General features: G+C 38.1%; 2 protein-coding genes and 1 non-coding gene across 3 annotated transcripts; 2 read left to right on the top strand and 1 right to left on the bottom strand.

Moving 5' to 3' along the window:
• The first annotated feature begins 423 nt into the window (after positions 1-423).
• Positions 424-495, top strand: trnaw-cca (transfer RNA tryptophan (anticodon CCA)). Its single transcript has one exon. It is a non-coding gene; the product is annotated as a tRNA-Trp (tRNA).
• Positions 487-4,465, top strand: LOC144528040 (uncharacterized). The gene is made up of 3 exons (XM_078266444.1): positions 487-1,146; positions 1,250-1,463; positions 2,536-4,465. The coding sequence occupies exons 2-3, from the start codon at positions 1,352-1,354 to the stop codon at positions 2,952-2,954; spliced, it is 531 nt and encodes a 176-aa protein (XP_078122570.1). The 5' UTR covers positions 487-1,146; positions 1,250-1,351; the 3' UTR covers positions 2,955-4,465.
• Positions 4,466-5,437: 972 nt separating this feature from the next.
• aifm5 (apoptosis inducing factor mitochondria associated 5) lies at positions 5,438-16,371 on the bottom strand. The gene is made up of 19 exons (XM_078266283.1): positions 16,353-16,371; positions 16,020-16,110; positions 15,647-15,756; positions 15,042-15,151; positions 14,896-14,940; positions 12,914-12,995; positions 12,610-12,722; positions 12,433-12,519; positions 12,219-12,310; positions 11,027-11,157; positions 9,870-9,985; positions 9,653-9,724; positions 9,469-9,532; positions 7,735-7,811; positions 6,539-6,656; positions 6,304-6,402; positions 5,976-6,051; positions 5,773-5,877; positions 5,438-5,522 (listed from the first exon to the last, which is right to left on the bottom strand). Exons 1-19 carry the CDS (start codon positions 16,369-16,371, stop codon positions 5,438-5,440), a joined length of 1,692 nt encoding a protein of 563 aa, XP_078122409.1.
• Positions 16,372-17,601: the final 1,230 nt, after the last annotated feature.

Below are 17,601 nucleotides of genomic sequence, written 5' to 3' on the forward strand. Positions count from 1 at the left end.
AAATACACTTGGTTTTTATTTTTATGGACTGTAAACTGAGTAGGCTAGTGCTATCATTCTATAGGCTAGATATTCCATAGCAGCGTAAAATGTTGTATGTACATTATAGTTAAATGTTTATGTTTGCCCATCTCTGTTCAGCTTCATTGTCATTGTTTTAAGCTGTAGGCCTGTCTATTTCTATCTATCTTCCTGATAATTGTTCTCAGAACTGTGTGTAACATTGGAAGTAGCCTAATGGAAACTCGTACACATACCCAGCTGGCATTTTAATGTTTATTTACGGTTGAAACAACGTCATGGCCAGCTGGGTATTAGGCCTACTTGGCCAATAAATCTCATTCTGAGGACTGAAATATATGTCAGTCCTAGACTATTATGTAATGTTAGGTCTGGTCACTGTCAGATTACGGCTTGTGTAACGACCTCGTGGCGCAACGGTAGCGCGTCTGACTCCAGATCAGAAGGTTGCGTGTTCAAATCACGTCGGGGTCAAATATTTGCTTTCACCTGGAATATAATGGGTTGTTATGACTTTGCATTGCAAAACTACAGTTAGTTGTTATTGTGTCCAAGTCTTTAGTTCCTCAAGCCAATGATATTACCCTATTCCTACCAACTCAGGCTGAAATACGTATCCTACAGACTAACGTCAATAATTGTTAGAGTGAATGAATTCAAACTTCATTTAAGGGACTTAACCAGGACATGGGAAAGTTTTGCATACTGATCGAGTTTATTTACCAGAACATGCCGTTTAATTTAAAAGAAAATACGCTTCAGGAATTAAAACTGTAAAGAAAGCGAGATTTCACCATAGTAAAAAGTGTGTTATGCTTTAAAAGTAAAAAGATTTAACCGGCAGTAAATCTTCACACGTTCCCAGAAGGTGTGTCCTGTTGGTATGGAGACGCGTCACTGGACAACGAGTCAGTGAGTCTATCAAATGGTGAAGCGTGATTGTGGAAAAAGCGTGTCCCGGAACAAATACGAAATACGAAAATAGCAGGTAGCATTGTAGCATCCAGCATTTTCCACTTTCTGTTGCCTTTTTATGCCATAAACAAACGTTTTAAACCACGGAAAATAAAGCAGCTTGTCTCGGGACTAAAGCTGCCGATACTCGCTTCAACAGCTCCGCTTCCAGTGAGTAAACGAAGATTTACAAGTCTCTGTTTTTCAGTTTATAGTTAACTTACTTGTCTTAAAGATCGTAATTGTACATTTTTCCACGTTAATGGTCTTGTAGTAAGAGAGAGGATTCGTCTAAGAAGCATTTTATCCTTCGGCACAATCGCCTTACTAGCCTGCACAGACCTATTCATCAGCAGTGTGTGTGACTGTATACATCATGCCTGAAGACAAAAACTGTAAGCTGCTGCAGCCATCCAGGAGCTCTGACAATAAAAAGAAGAAGAAGAGAAAGAAAGCCAAGGCTTCCACTACTCCTCCAGATAATACAGGTACATATACTTAGTGGGAAGATAGAAAGAAGTGTTCAGATTCATTACTTCAATACAAGTAGCATTAACATTAGACTATGTAAAATCAGTTTTACAGTAAAATAACACATAAGAGTAAAAGTCCTGCATTCAAAATTGTAAGAAAGCATTATCAGTAAAATGTACGTATAGTTTCAAAAGTAAAAGTAGCCAGAAAGTGGCCACAGTCAGTGTAGCATTGTATTACAACTTTGATCATTGCTAATGCACTGATGTTGTAGGCTGTTTGGTTGAGGTTGAGCTAATTTTAAACACTTTATTTACTGTTGGGTAGTTTAATCTGTGACAATGCATCATATTTAAGGAACAGTGTTCAATTGAATTACTAAAACCAGGAACTACAGCTGTCAAACAAATGTAGTGTAGTAAGAAGCACAGTAGTAGCCTCTAAAATGTAGTGAAGCAGAAGTCTAAAGCTGCAGAAAATGGAAATACTCAAGTAAAGAGTCAGTCAACAAAGTACTACCAAGGTATCAATAATAATTAGCAATCGAAGAGGTACCATTTTTCAAAATTAATGGTTTTACGTTTCAAAGCCTGCAAATAGACATTTTTATGCAAAAAAATGAAAATAAAATAATAACATTTTCAACATATTTTTACATTTATGCATATTTAAATTGTAGTGGTATTATACTACAGTGTAGCAAAGGAAGTAAAATTGCATATAACAGTTCTGCTTATTTTCCCATCATGGTCATTAACATTGTCCATCACCAGTGCATTATAGACATATTACTGTCAGTCAACTTGTTTTCTTAATTTTTTTGTTTTGTGGAGCATTTGATTAGAGACTTGACAGAGAGATGGGGATCCACATCCATATGCATTTCTCTACTGGGTTAAATAGGTCAATAGAGCCTATGTCGTTTAGCCTATGTTTATGTCGCTTAAACTCACTGGCCTATTATAGCGCATTGCTGTAAACTAAGCCATTACCCCTCCAACTCCAGAGGGAGTCATTAGTAATTTAAGCCCTCAGCTTTGTTTGGAGGTGTGCATGAGCCTACATGTTTATGTTGCCTTCCTACAGACAAACCTCAGGTTGTATCTTTGCCCCCTGAGACCTCGCCAGTCTCCCTGCTGTCCCCACTGAGTCCAGGTCAGCCTCGAGCCCAGTTGCCCAAGCTCAGCGCTACCAGTAAGAAGGATGGAGATTGGCTCACTGGCAGCGCCGGGAAGAGCAAAAAACACCCCAAGGGTTCCCCAGCCCTGCTTACAGCTACTAACAAAACCAGTGGCAGTGGAGAGCTCGGCGCCCAGGCCAGGGAGAGCCTGAGGTGGGAGGGAGTGCTGGACGACCCCCAGGCTGAGGAGAAGAGGCTGGAGCTGTACAGGGCCAACAGGCGGCAGCGTTACATTGCACACAGAGACGCTCTGTTAAAAGAACCCCAGGGTGCCTTGAGACCAACTTTTCCTCAAGGAGAGCAAAGAGAAAAAGGCTTTGACTGAATCTGACCCACAGGAGTCAGTACTGCATTTGAGCACAGACTGAATCAAAGAAGCAGGTGGGAGCCTTATGAAGTTCATCTCAGTGAGGCACAGAGTGAAGATCTTTGGATGCCGTTAAGACGTTGGACTAAAGAGAAACTGAGCATGTTGCCAATTCAATACCCTTTAAAGCACCAGATAGAAATACTTTCTGTCAGGTACAAAACAAACAAATAAACAACGAAGGACAGGACCTGCTCCTGGTCAATGAGCCTGTTAAAAACTTAATAGAGGATTTGTACAGTTTAACTTCTGCATCTAAATTATGCAACACTTACAGAAAAGACCCAAAGTTGACCTTTCAAGATTGAAACCCAATCAGGATAATACCACTAAACCCCCACTCACATCTGTGTGAGGTAGAGGAGGGTTAAATGGATAGGGATCACATTACTTTTTCCCCTCCTACATTGGAAGAACTTTAAAATACAGGTTAGCAGTTGTTTTTTGTTTTTGTTTTTTTTATTACAAAAATAGCCAGAACGCCATCAACCAGAGTGAAAAATGAAATGTGACTGCTGTAACAATGTGTTACTATGCTGTCACACTGTCTAATAAAATGTGTTCAAAAGCTCAATCTGTTAAGCATGGTGGCTGACCTTCTGTACCAGTGGTCTAATGTGCAAAGTCCTCAGTCTAGCCATGTATCTACCCCTCTCTCTTTCTACTTATTTCTTGCTGAGCTATACAGTTCTCTACATAATGCTAATGCTAAAAGATACTTTAAAAAGCTACATCTTCAAAAGGAGCTAAAATGTAAATCTTAGAAACACTACCACTGCTGGACGATCAGTCAATGAATGCAAAAATATACAGTACTGTTGTGCCTGAGATTTTCTTTTTAATGTATGAACAAAGTGAAACACAAGACAAAAAAATTGAAATGACAAGTAGGCCTAGATCCCTGTTATTTGTCCCTGGGCATCAGTGTTCTCTTTGCATTGATAAGAAAGCTGTTATTAACAAGAGGATTTGATATTCAGCATTGTAAGTAAGAGGCAAAGACCATCTTTCACTTAAAATCCTTAGGAGAATAAAGCTGATATTCTTCTCACCTGAAGAATACATCATATGCTACGTTATTTTTTTTATTATTATTAACAATGTGTTTGGGTGCAAAGTAAGACTTGGAGCTGTTCCTGGTAGATACATTAAGATGTTAAGCTGTTACTGAACAGTATAATGCTATAAATGCAATTCTCCAAGAGATGTGAAGTTGCAGGAATATCATGGCAGTCAGTATTGCCTTCAGCCAGTGAGATGAGCAGATAGATGGAAATCATATTACAATTAGCTTCAAGAGTGGAAGGCAACGTGTGATAATATATACCAGTTACAATTTAAATTAACATTATTATGTGGACCTATATTGTTTTTGAATATAATTTTCTGCATAAATGTGTTGAAGAACTGTGATTTGTCAGGTATTGAATTTGCTCTATTACTCTATTAAAAAATATGAGTTTCCTGTCGTCTGGTTATTTTTTTTCCATAAACATTTTCTCAATTTATTAGTCAGAAAAAGTATATAATCACGAGGTATATCGATATTCTGATCTAAGTACTGATTTTAAAAACAACAAATTCTTGTCATGTTTAGCAAAAAAAAAAGTTTCAAATCTTTTACATACAACATTAGTACATAACAGGTACTGGCCTTGGAAAGTCTGCACCAGTTGAACCCTGGTTACAGTGAGCTGAGGCATGCTGTTGACAGGAAGGCAGAGTGAAGCTAAAAGTAAATGTGGATGTGTGAAGTAAAGACAGTAAATAACCAGCAGAGAGAGAAAAACGCAGCATTTCTTTTGTGAAGGTTTTGTCACACTGCATTTGTGTGCTGTTTGTCGAAGGCCTATTGTTCCCTGTTGGTGTGTTTTGTTACCGTTGCCTATTTCAGCATCTCTGCTTCAAAGAGCTGAGCACTCCCCCTCTGTTCTCCTAATCCCCCCTCCAACTCACCGACCGGACCACATACATAGCTGCAGTGGGCGTTAAGGCCACTTGTGTTTTTCCAGCAGCCCCATCCAAGTAAATGGCATCGTACACCGCCTTTTAAAGATTATAAGCAGAGAACATACTGAGGCATCCTAAATGTGATGTCTCTGGACTGTCACTTAAATACCGCTGGAGATATAAACCCATCAAATAAAATTAAATAAAAAACTTTAAAGAAATAATAAAAAATATTGAGATAATAAAAGAAGTCTGCATCCATCTGAGGTATCTGTTGTTTGCATGGTGGAGTCCCCCTCACCTAAACACTGAGTGTATGACATACAGTTAAAATCCAAAACTTCAACACTGTAAAGATAAACTTCACTGTGGATTGTGTGAAGTCTGTCTCTTCGGAATCAAACACTTTAATCCAGGTCTCCAAACTCTCTGTCTTTGGTAAGAGTGGTGGTGGTGACGAAGAGACAGATGAATGACATTCTGGCTGCGTGTCAACGTTGTACAGATGACGCGTTGAGTGAAAGAGCGGAGGAAAGTGTAGATTGGGGCAACTGCAGCCAGCTCAGAGCATCTGATCTGTCAGGGGGAGAGGACATGCTTTTATATGGAGTTTATATAGTCCCAGTTTGTTCCTGTAATGTATTGCCATTACACTCGAGTCACAAATCTAAGCATCTGATTATTCTGAAAAATAATTACCAGACAATGTTTGAAAAACCCAGAAGGTCAATTAAACCAGTAATAGCTGATTTTATGGACACTTGGGGTCAGCGTAAATACCAAAAGTATTACCAGAATTATCCAAAGATGGAAAGATTTGACATACTCAGCCTCTTTCTTCGTTATGATTTTTCCTGCTGCAAACCTCTCGGCTACTGCAGACACTGCTGGGTCGTAGTTTAGGCTCGCTGCCGCTATGACCTCATCATTCCTACAGGTAAAAAAACAAAACATATTTGGACATGTATTCGTTAAAGGAGTTACGTGTTTCTGAATATAGAACAACAGCAGCTGTTTTTCTCAACTTACTTGATGTACAATGCCAGGAACTTCCTGTCCTCAAACTTTCCTTTAATTACGATGTCAGTGTATCCCTCCCCATAGCCTGCACACAACCCGAATGAAAACATGAGTAACATTTAATGGTGATAAGTGGGAAAATAAGAAATCTATCATGGTAGGATTCAGAGGATAGTTTGTGCATACAGTGAGTTTGTTACTTTTGCTCTTTTATTAAATATGAAAATAGCAACCATAGAAATAGCAACATATATAATAACTTTACATAACGCTTTTTAAAAAATTAGGTCCAAACTAAAGTGTGTGTGTGCGTGCGTGTGTGCGTGCGTGAGCCCACCTGCATATCGTATGGTTTTACCCAGTAGGACGGTCCAGTAGAAAGGAACTGAGCTGAGTTCAGTAGGTTTATCCAGCATGTTCAGAGCTGCTATTCTCGCTAAACACAAATAAAAATATATATTATATTTAACTAGAAATAAAATTGTCTATCTGAAGTCTGACTGTCAGGTAAATCTACGCAACAGTCTCTCTTCTAGGACTTTTGGGCTACATTTACATTGTTACTACATTACCATGTGCTTGTGCCATCTGCCAGTGTCCGATGTTGACCAGCCGGTTTTTGGCCATCGCCAGGGGGAAGGTGGCCAGGTCGCCCCCACAATACACACTTGGGACATTGGTGCGCATGTACTGCAAGCAGGAGATACAGGCAGAGAGCTAATAATATATATATATATTTATATATATATATATATATATATATATATATATATATATATATATATATATATATACACAGTCATGTGAAAAAATTAGGACACCCATGCTAAAGTTGACTAAAAAGAGGAATAAAAAAAATCATCTTTTGCAAATTGAGCTTAATGCCTTAATTAAAAAAATTAGGAAAAATCCAATTGTCTTTGTGAATGAATAATGTATCGTAAATAAATAAATGTTCTTCCTTATGGGGTAATTTCCATAAGATCATCTCTCAATGCAAATCAAACCAGCTATTAGGCTAACTGAAATAAAACCATGCCAATCTCTAGGTATGGTGAAGGGTATGTGATGATGTGGGGCTATTTTAATTCCAAAGGCCAAGGGAACTTTATCAGGATGCATAGTATCCTGGATCATGAAATAACTGTTCTTTAAAAATAAAAATCTGCCTGCCTCTATGGGAATAGGGGTGTACTTACTTATGCCCCCTGTATTTTAAGGAAGAACATTTATTTATTTCTGATACATTATTCATTCACAAACAAAATTGGTGTCCTTAAAGGTTGGATTTTCCCTCATTTTTTAATTAAGGCATTAAGATCAATTTCCAAAAGATGATTTTTTTATTCCTCTTTTTAGTCAACTTTAGCATGGGTGTCCTAATTTTTTTCACATGACTGTATATATATATATACAGTACATATATATATATACATGTAGATATATATATATATATATATATAATATATATATATATACAGTATATACAGTATATATATATATATATATATATATCACATGTTTAATGTTATTTAAGACTACTGTTATGTTTGTGGTCCTGGAAGACCTGTGGGAGTCTGTGAGACCCTAGTCTGGCTCAACGGATGTACATTGCTGGGATTAAGCCTGACATCCGGTGCCCGATGCCCCTCCTTCCCCCCTGAAGAAGTAAATCTCAACAAAACACTTGGTTTAGGAAGAGATGAGAGGTTATGTGTTGAGAATGAAAGCACAGAAAGAGCCCTAGATAAGCAGGTTTTTAGCTGACCTTGTCGACTGTTACAAAGTTTTTTGAGTCCATCTGTATTTTGCTGCCCCGCAGGAACTCTGAGTTGGGTTTGATGCCTGGTGGATGAAAGAAAGAGGACAACAGTGGTTGAGCAGGTTTTGTAGGAATACTGATAGGGTTGTTAAGCCGTTTTTCTCAGCTCTCTTGTTGAAGTGGAAATACACTTATTGTCTTTCTGATAGAAAGTTAGAAAAGAAGACAAGTAGAAAGAAGAAAAGTAAATAAGAAGCTGCAGTCAGCAGCCGGTTAGCTTAGCTTAGCACAAAGACTGGAAACAAAGGGAAACAGCTAGCCTGGCTCCTCCAGTGTTAACAAAATCTGCCTACCAGCACCTCAGATATAGTTAGAAAAATTAACAAATACTGGTAAGGGACTGTTCGTTATTTATTTAAGGGGCCACCAGAGGAGTCTTGGGACCTTTAGCCAAAAAAGACATGACCCTCCCCTCGCCAGTAAAATAATTTCTATGACCCTCCAAAACAATTTGGAAAAAAAGGCATGACCCTCCCCCAGCAATTTATTGATAACTTCTGTCTTGGTTTGCATTTGGCAAATATACAGATCCCCATTGCTTTTTTTACAGCTATGACATACAAGACTAAACCTCTGCATTCTGATCTGACGCATCCCACTCCTCTATTATGGTGTGGTGGCCATTTCAGTAGATTTACTCACTAACATTGTTGTGGAAACAAAATAAGCATGGAATCTAAATGCACACTTCCTGCATTACTGCATTACTTTAAATACTAAGTTACTCCTCTAGTAAACTAGTATTCACATGAAATAAAACAATAAAATATTGAGACCATTCAGCAAGGCACTCTGGGTAACATTCAACACACAAACTGGTTGCTATGGACTCGTCACTAGGCTTCCTCCACTTCGCCATTTAAACAAAGTGGAATAAACATATAAAAGTCCAAATCTACACAAAACACGCAATCAATTAGTAAGCTGACATCAAATGTGGCATTTAGGAAACCTTTATTGCAACCTTGGCACGGTAAGATGACCAGACATAGTACAACAGTCATTTTCGTTTTTTACGTCCTGCTGCTTCCATCGTCAGCCAGGTAATATTTTTTTTTACTAAAGCAGTATATGAAATCTGATGTATTACCTACCACCAGTTAATTGTTTTGTGTTATTTAAGATATTTATAAAATATCTGATCACGTCAGACGTAATTATTCCACTCATTTTTTAAACAATGCAATTATTCATTTCAGCCACCAGGGGGGCAGCTCCCTCTGCCCCCCAGCAAACTCATGGGTCAGACCCATCTGGTAGCGAAGGAGGGCAAAGACTAAGAGCTACATGGAAAAATATGCACCAAACAAGCCACTTTGAAATGTTGCTGTTTCATGAATACAAAAGTTGGGTGACCCCCCCCCCCGGACTGAAAAATGTTGGATGACCCTCCCCTCAGCAAAGAATAAAAAGACATGACCCTCCCCTATTTTCCTCCGGTGGTCCATTCCATAAATACCGAACGGTCCCTAATATAATTTACTATAAGCATTCTCCAGCATTCTCCAAAGGTCATTATAATATGTTTCACTGTTTGTTCATGAAGTGTGCAAGATATGTCTGATTGATAATGTAAAGATGTTAAAGAGTAATAAAGGAAATGACCAGAAACATGAATAAAGATATTGTAAGGAGATGTGTGTAAATGTGAAATCACAAAAAAGTGTGCATTACACTCACCAATGCCAACAATCAAAACATCCGCTGGAATGACATTTCCACTTTTCAGCACAACCTCCTTCACCTTGAGTAAGAAAGGACAATAAGAACTGTGAGCGTTTATATTTTCAGATTTTACTCTATTTTTACTGATGTTCGAGTTGGAATAAAACAAATTGGCACAATGTGTATTTTCCCACTTTACCTTGCCATCCACACCTTTGATTTCCATCACAATATCGTTCATGTAGAATTTCACATTTTTCTCTGACAGCATCTGCAGGAACAAGAGTTTAAACTACAATTGGCTAAACTGAAACAAGGATACAATAAAGGACTCTCTCTCTCTCTCTCTCTCTCTCTCTCTCTCTCTCTCTCTCTCTCTCTCTCTCTCTCTCTCTCTCTCTCTCTCTCTTTCTTACCGTCATGGTGACTTTACCAACTTCCCGACCCAGTGTGTTCTGGTACGGTAGCTCACTGCTGCCGATCACTGTGATACTGGAGGATTTGTCTATCAAATAAGATGCAACTTCCATACCTGGAAAAAAACAATGTGTTAATGAAGATGTAGTAGAGAAAATAACTGTAAGGAGCCCCGAAACTGACAAAAAGTATTACAAGTTTTAAATTATGTTACATAATAAAATGGAGTGTAAAAAATCAAAATGTTATCAGTCAAAAACAATTGATTTCCAAATGCAACATAACAGGGAGGAGAGTAAAGATGGAAAGCTCCTAAAGCCTAGTTCCATATAAATGCACGGATTATTTCTTGTTTTGTCGTTATTGAAAAACAATATTGACCTCGTAATTGAAAAAGGAGCCTCATATGGAGTCCATTCATTCACATTCGGATATCGACTCATTTTGACTGCAGAGGTGGTAGCGGCCGGAAACAACAAGACCTACGGTGAGTTGTTCAAAACCTCTTTTTAGTAAACTCTGGGTACACAAACAATGTTCTCAATGCTTTCGTTAAGGTGTAGAGCCTCTGGTGATACTTGGAGCAAAGTCTCATGTTGTGTCGAGCCTTCTTAGTGTTTTAAAAATAGCTATTTTGAGGCTAGCATTAAAGTGCCCCCAGCGCTCCCATTCAAAAGGCCATTTGACCGAAAAACGAAAATACGGTAAATCTTAAAAGTGGCGATTCAAAGAATAAAGAGTTAATGAAGGCTAAGTAGAGGAGTGAAATAAATTGAAATTGATTTGTGGTAAATAAAATAAAAAGCTGTTCTCTTTTTTGCCAAATGATTGGACATTAAAGGAAACGTATAAAGGTTTATATTTATTTTTACACCATTAAAATATTTAACTAACAACATTATTTATTAAAGTAATCAGTGTTATTTTCATATTGTCAGATTACCTTTGACTGCCTTTTGTAGGTTTGGGGCCTCTGTAAAACCGATGAATAAAAAACTCTTTATGTTTTATCTATTTCACAATCAAATAAAACCACTGCAGTAGATTTGATGTTGTTAAGTCTTTATTCTACAGTCTATTTTTGTTTCCTACACATCGCCAATCCAGACAAATATAAAAAAAATATGTGCATATTTTGCATACTGCAACACAGTACCGACAAAAGAGGTTCCCACGAGGACAACGTTGCAGCCAAGACAGGCTGTGTGGATTTGCCGGGCATCCTCTGGTGTCTCCAACATCAAGACGTGTTTCAACTTCATGCCAGGCACATCCAGACCCTTCGCTCTAAACGACAGGCCATGACTCTGTTTAGAAGCAATACAGTGCAGTGTAGTGGTGCTGCAACAATGACCACTTTCCTTGTACGAAGTTAAAGTCCAGTTATCACATCTGCTTTTGGTCATCGTTGATTGAGTAAAATATTTTGTCCAAAATTGTTGCAGACAGATAAAATACTCCGTTACCCCGTTCCTAATAACCATCAATCTTAGAAATTATGTGTCAGCCAAGAAGAGGGAGAGGAGGACGATGATGACAGAAACTGGCAGATCAAATGTTGAAAGAATTTGTGTGTCTACGTTAGTTTAGTTTTATTTTCTCATTTAAACATGATCACAGATTTTTCGTCAAAAGTATATATACAAAAAATAAATAAATAAATATATATATATATATATTTTTTTTTTTAATTATATATATATATATATATATATATATATATATATATATATATATATATATAAATTGAAATAAAACATTTTTTTTGTATCATCCTGCAGCTTCCAGAGCTTCTAAAAGGGATAGTTTGGATCTTTTGAAGTGGGGTTATATGAGATACTTATTTACCTACACTAGATGGCGGTCGCCATGCCCCCAAGCAGACATGAGTCCGGACACAGAGGCTAAGCAATGTACTGCTGTGGACTGTGAACTTAATTAAAGATAAAATATTCAGAAATACACTCCCTGATTTAGCACTGAATCAAAAATACTTGCATCCGTAAGATGACATAACGCATTCAACAAATGGTCCATTTCAGGTTCTCTACAAACATTTGGGATTTGAAGACACTATAACTGAAATGGGGATTATATCTTGAAGTCATAATATACTATATTTAATGGACTTTTCATTAGAATGACACTGCACCAGGTATTGTTTAACTTTACCAGGCACATTTTTTGTTTTTTTGTTTTTACAATAGAGTGATTATTCATGTGCACATTTGCACATTTGAGGTATATGGGGTGACTGTCGAGGGCCCCAAAAGGCTCAGGCGGGCCCTGGTTTCAAATGAATTGCTTGCCCACATACATCCAGTGATTGTGTGTGTTTTTGTTTGCACCTGCAGCCTGTTGAGATGAGGAGCTGGTCATAGCTCTCGACTGAACCATCGTCAAATGTGACTTTCTTCTTGTCTGTGTCCACTGACACTGCCTGCAATGTGTTGTACAGTTCAAAATACCACAAGTATCACATGTCTGTAGTCACAAGTAAGTTGAGGAATTATACAACAAGACTGATGATGTGAGTAGACAGGAGATGGAAAAGGAACTCACTTCTTTCCTGAGCCACACCTCGATATCGTACTGCTGGAAGAACTCCATCCTCCTCAGCAGAATACTGTCATTCTCCACATTCATTACCTGTACGATAGGTGCAGGGTTTAAGTAGTCAATGCAAAAACACAACATTCAAATGTAGGTTTTCGTTTCGTGTCATTTACTCCACAGCACCTTGCTGAGTCGTGTTTTGTCATAAGGTAAAAGGTCGTCTCTGGTGACCATGATTATTCTGCCGCCAAAGTTTTCCTGCCGCAGAGTCTCAGCGCAGATCAGCGACGCAGCTCCTACGCTTACAGAGAGATAACACACCATCACATTTTGTCTCACTAACAGGCCAAATCCCAAAATTGACACACACACACACACACACACACACACACACACACACACACACACACACACACACACACACACACACACACACACACACACACACAAATATACTGTGCAAGAAATATGTGTGGTCCACGCTCACCTCCTCCCAGTAGCAGAACAGTGTGAGAGTCTCCTGGTACTGCAGCTCCCATTCTCTTTACTCTTTTTTCCTGTCTGAGAGTCTGAACCATGTAAAACACCATAGAAACGTTTCAATAGAAGGAATTTGCAATTATTTACAAAAAGAAATGGTCAAAAATATAAAGAATATGTTGTTAGTCACCTACAATAGATCTCAAATATTCCTGCATGTATTATTGATTAGAGCATTAAATTACCTGTACATTATAAAGCGAAACATTTAGTTTATTTACATTCCAGTTTGCTGCTGTTTACGTAAACAACTGTATTCTGTTGGGTTTTTTTTACTGTTCCAGTAGCAGTGCAATCAAATTGGTGATTGATTAATTTATTGGATGTATTTACTTAAATGCCCCTACACAGCCATGGTCACCCACATGTGTGTTTTCACTTATTTTGCCTGATTAGAGCTCTTCACAGGACTATGTGTGTAGAGATGGTGCTTGATTGACAGCTACCTGACTCTCCTGTTTGTTGCATCTGTGGAACAACTTAATCGGTAAAAGGCTAATGCGATAAACACTAGCTAGACTTTTTGAATTTAATTTACGAGCAAAATATAACGCTGTCGTTCCCACACCACAGGCCGCCTCCGTTGTCGTCGGGCATTTACGTGCACCTGCATCTGCATCATCATAGCAATGTGTTGATAGTGTCGTTGTTGTCTTATTATAGCTTGATATGTCGCTATCAGCTGGCACATAAGCACTATTGCAATATTGATCATTTGTTGGTAGATGGCGCAATCCATTTTGGCTGGCAAAACTTTGTTCGCAAATGTTTGCTTGAATGTTGTGCGATTCAGTGCGAAAATGAATGGAAACACCTTAAAATGTCTCAAATCAATTCGATATACCAATTTGACCGCAAAACAGCATGTGACGTCATTACGCACAGGTTTTTATTCGCTTTAAAGCCGTTGGATGGATACACACTTTCACTGGCTTTATTTGCATGAGTTTTTTTTACCGAACTTCAGATAATTTGATTGACAAGTGGATGGAAACGTTATTTGCAGAATAAATAATGCATTGTGATTAGGTTTTTTGTCATTTTATGGTTGCAACCTGCCATAAAACGAAGAAGAAGTTTTAGGAAATTTCCGCCACATATTTCCGCTTTCTTTGCAGACATCGCGGGTGTCAACAAAGACAGATATAAGTGGACGGACAAGAGAGTTTTTGAATTTAATTTACAAGCAAAATATAATGGCTATTTTAGATAGCAAAAATCTAAGAAATGCCATAACGTGCATCTGCATCATCATAGCGATGTTTTGATAGCGTCGTTGTTGTCTTGTTATAGCTCGATATGTTGCTATCAGCTGGCACATAAGCACAATTACAACTTGTGCAATATTAATCATGTGTGGGTAGACGGAGCAATCCATTTTGGCTGGCAAAACTTTGTTCGCAAATGTTAGCTTGAATGTTGTGCAATTCATTGCGAAAATAAATGGAAACACCTTAAAATGTCTCAATATACCAATTTCACCGCAAAACAGCATGTGACGTCATTACGCACAGGTTTTTATTCGCTTTAAAACCGCTGGATGGAAACACACTTTCACCGGCTTTATTCTCATGAATATTTTAGCAAACTTCAGATAGTTCTATTGACAAGTGGATGGAAACATAGCTATTGTTAAAGACCTTTTCCGAAGAAGACAGTTTGGCACTTGGATATAACAGAGCCATCGTTAATGGTATTAGTAACACTTGTGATGCACCTGTGTGATTAAAGGAACAGCTGTGTTGTAATTAGTAATGGAAGTTTAATTCCCAGCATAGCTCCACCTAGCTCAACCTGAGCACAGGGCTAATCATCAATATTATAACTGAAAACGTAAAAACAAATGTATGAATCCAATTGCACATTGGACAAAGTGCATTTACAATGATGGGATGACATCAACTAAAAAATTAAAGTTAACCTACTTACCTTTGTGTTTACAGTCACATACACTTTGCTGTTTTGAATTTTGACCTTCAAAAGAGAAGACAAATCGCAATTATGTTAAAATGGTAGCAAATGTCCTAATAAGATAAATATCTGTCTGTCTGTCTGTCTGTCTGTCTGGTTTGTACCTTGTGGCAGGGTAAGCAGTCCATACCGGGGAACTCTTCCAGATCTCCTGTATGGACGTTGAAACAGGCGCCATGCCACGGACAGCGCACTGTATTGCCTGAAATAACCCCTGAACACACACACATACACACACACACACACACACACACACACACACACACACACACACACACACACACACACACACACACACACACACACAAACACACACACACAATTTCCATTTGATTTGCATATTTCTATTAAGCTCAAACCATTTCATAGTTACTATATATAATATGAACTACGGCTTAACATTAAATATGTTTCATCTGCCTAAATGACACCATATAGCTCCAACAGGTGAAAGCATCCCATCCTCATAGACTCATTGTGTTAGCCCAAATGTTCAGCTGTGTCATTTTCATCCTCAGAAAAATAGCCAGTCAAGGGACAATAGTAAAACACAAAATCTATAAAACTAAGCCTACTACATAATAATAATGTGGTGGATAAACTCTATGTGACAGATAAAAATGTGAATAAATCGGAGGTGAAGGTAAAGTAAATGAAGGTGTGTTCATTTTAATCTATGTTCACAAGCTCACACTTCATGCCTCTTTACCTTTGCTGAGTGGAGCTCCATAGTGTGTACACTGGTTACCAATGGCACTGTATTGGCCTTCGGTACGTGTCAACAGCACGCTGTGCTGTCCCACTTCAACCTCCATCATCCTGAGGTAACACACACACACACACACACACACACACACACACACACACACACACACACACACACACACACACACACACACACACACACACACACGTAGATACTGCAATAAGTTTTACACCCAAATGAAAAAAAAAAAGTGTTTGTCAGAGAGACAGACTTATATATTTGTGTGGCTATATCACTTGTTGATTAATAGTGCATAAATCATCTTATATCAGTAATAAGTACTGATACAGGAATAAACACGTCCCCTTCTCCTTACTGTCCATCCTGCAGGTCTGACTCCAGACACACCACCTCTGTCAGCTCCTCTGATGTGTCCTCTGGATCAGAGTCCGGAAGCTCCTCACAGGCTGAACACAAGCACACGCACGAATATGACCACACATGAGCGCGCACGTATGCACACACATTTCAAAGAAATTTAAAGGAGTTAAACACACTGCATAAATACTTTTTTAATGCAGTTTTCCTCCATATAGGCTAGATCATTACTTCCATTTCAGAAAACATTCAAAACTGCTGTGAAATTCAGTGAAACATCGATAAAATCTGTCTCTTATTTAATCAATAAATATTCAGACCGGTTACTCACGTAGTTTGGTCCCAGACATATCTCTGGTTCAGTTGTAACACCACAAAGATACACAAAACCTCCAGAAACATTCAAAGCTTGTCAGATGCTCTGCTGAGAGAAGTTTGTCTTAAACAACAGTCCAGTGTTCCCAGTTTGTTTTCTGCTCATCAGCTCAATAGTGGGATAGTCCGTTTCCACGGCAATCGGTCCATCACCAACCCTCATCCCTTGATCCTGGGAGACTGTGGAGAAAGTGGACGTTTCTGGGGGGTTTGATAAGATGAGCAAAAATCAACCAAAAAGTTACTTTTGCGACTCCGGTGAATGAACAGTTTCAGTGATGTCAGTGTTCATGTTCAGCCCAGTTATTGTTCCAGAGAAAGGCGATGGTGGTCTTTTGTGTTTCACAACGGCAGTATAGAGAAAGGCTGACGAGGCAGCAGCATCCGACACTGAATGGACAGGCGACAAAGCACAACTACAAAACCGGAGGTGGCCTATTCACAAATTGTTTCAAGATTCATTACTGCAGAGCTCAAGGATTCAAATAATCCACTTATTAAATGCTAACAACTTGAGAGTATTAATGGGAGGTGGTGGATGACATTTTTTGCTTCAGTAAAAGAAGCAATATCACAGTGTAGAAATACTCTGTTATACTTAAAAGTCCTGCATTCAAAAGTGTCATCAAAATATAAAGTATAGGCTTCTAATTATGCAGAGTTGCCAATTTCAGACTAATGTATATTATATGAATGTATTATAGCCTCATTGTCTTAAGATGCATTCATGTGTACATCACTTTACTGTTGCAGCTGGTAAAGCTCGAGCTGATTTTAATTACTTTAGATACTGCTGGGTAGCTTGTGAATTTCCTCCAGCAGATCAATAAAGTCTTATCGTATTTGTTCATTATATTTTGTATAATTAATCTGAATCTTGTGACTAACGTTTTCAAATAAATGTATAAAGTACAATATTTACCTCTGAAATGTAGTGGAGTAGAAGTATAAAGTAGCAGAAATAGGAAATACTTAAGTACCTCAAAATTGTACTTAAGTACATACTTGAGTAACACTTTATTTATTTCACAGGTCCCATTTGCATTTTGTCGACAGCAACTGGTGTGTAAATTGTAAATACGTGGAAATGTGTGAGCTATCTGAACTGGATGATAATATTTGGTATTAATTATAGGGAAAATAGACACAATGTTGAGTTGGCATACTTATACTTAATTATTTCCAATCAATTACAAGCATACAAG

This window comes from Sander vitreus, chromosome 13 (assembly GCF_031162955.1).
Source record: "Sander vitreus isolate 19-12246 chromosome 13, sanVit1, whole genome shotgun sequence".
NCBI classification, from domain to species: Eukaryota; Metazoa; Chordata; class Actinopteri; order Perciformes; family Percidae; genus Sander; species Sander vitreus.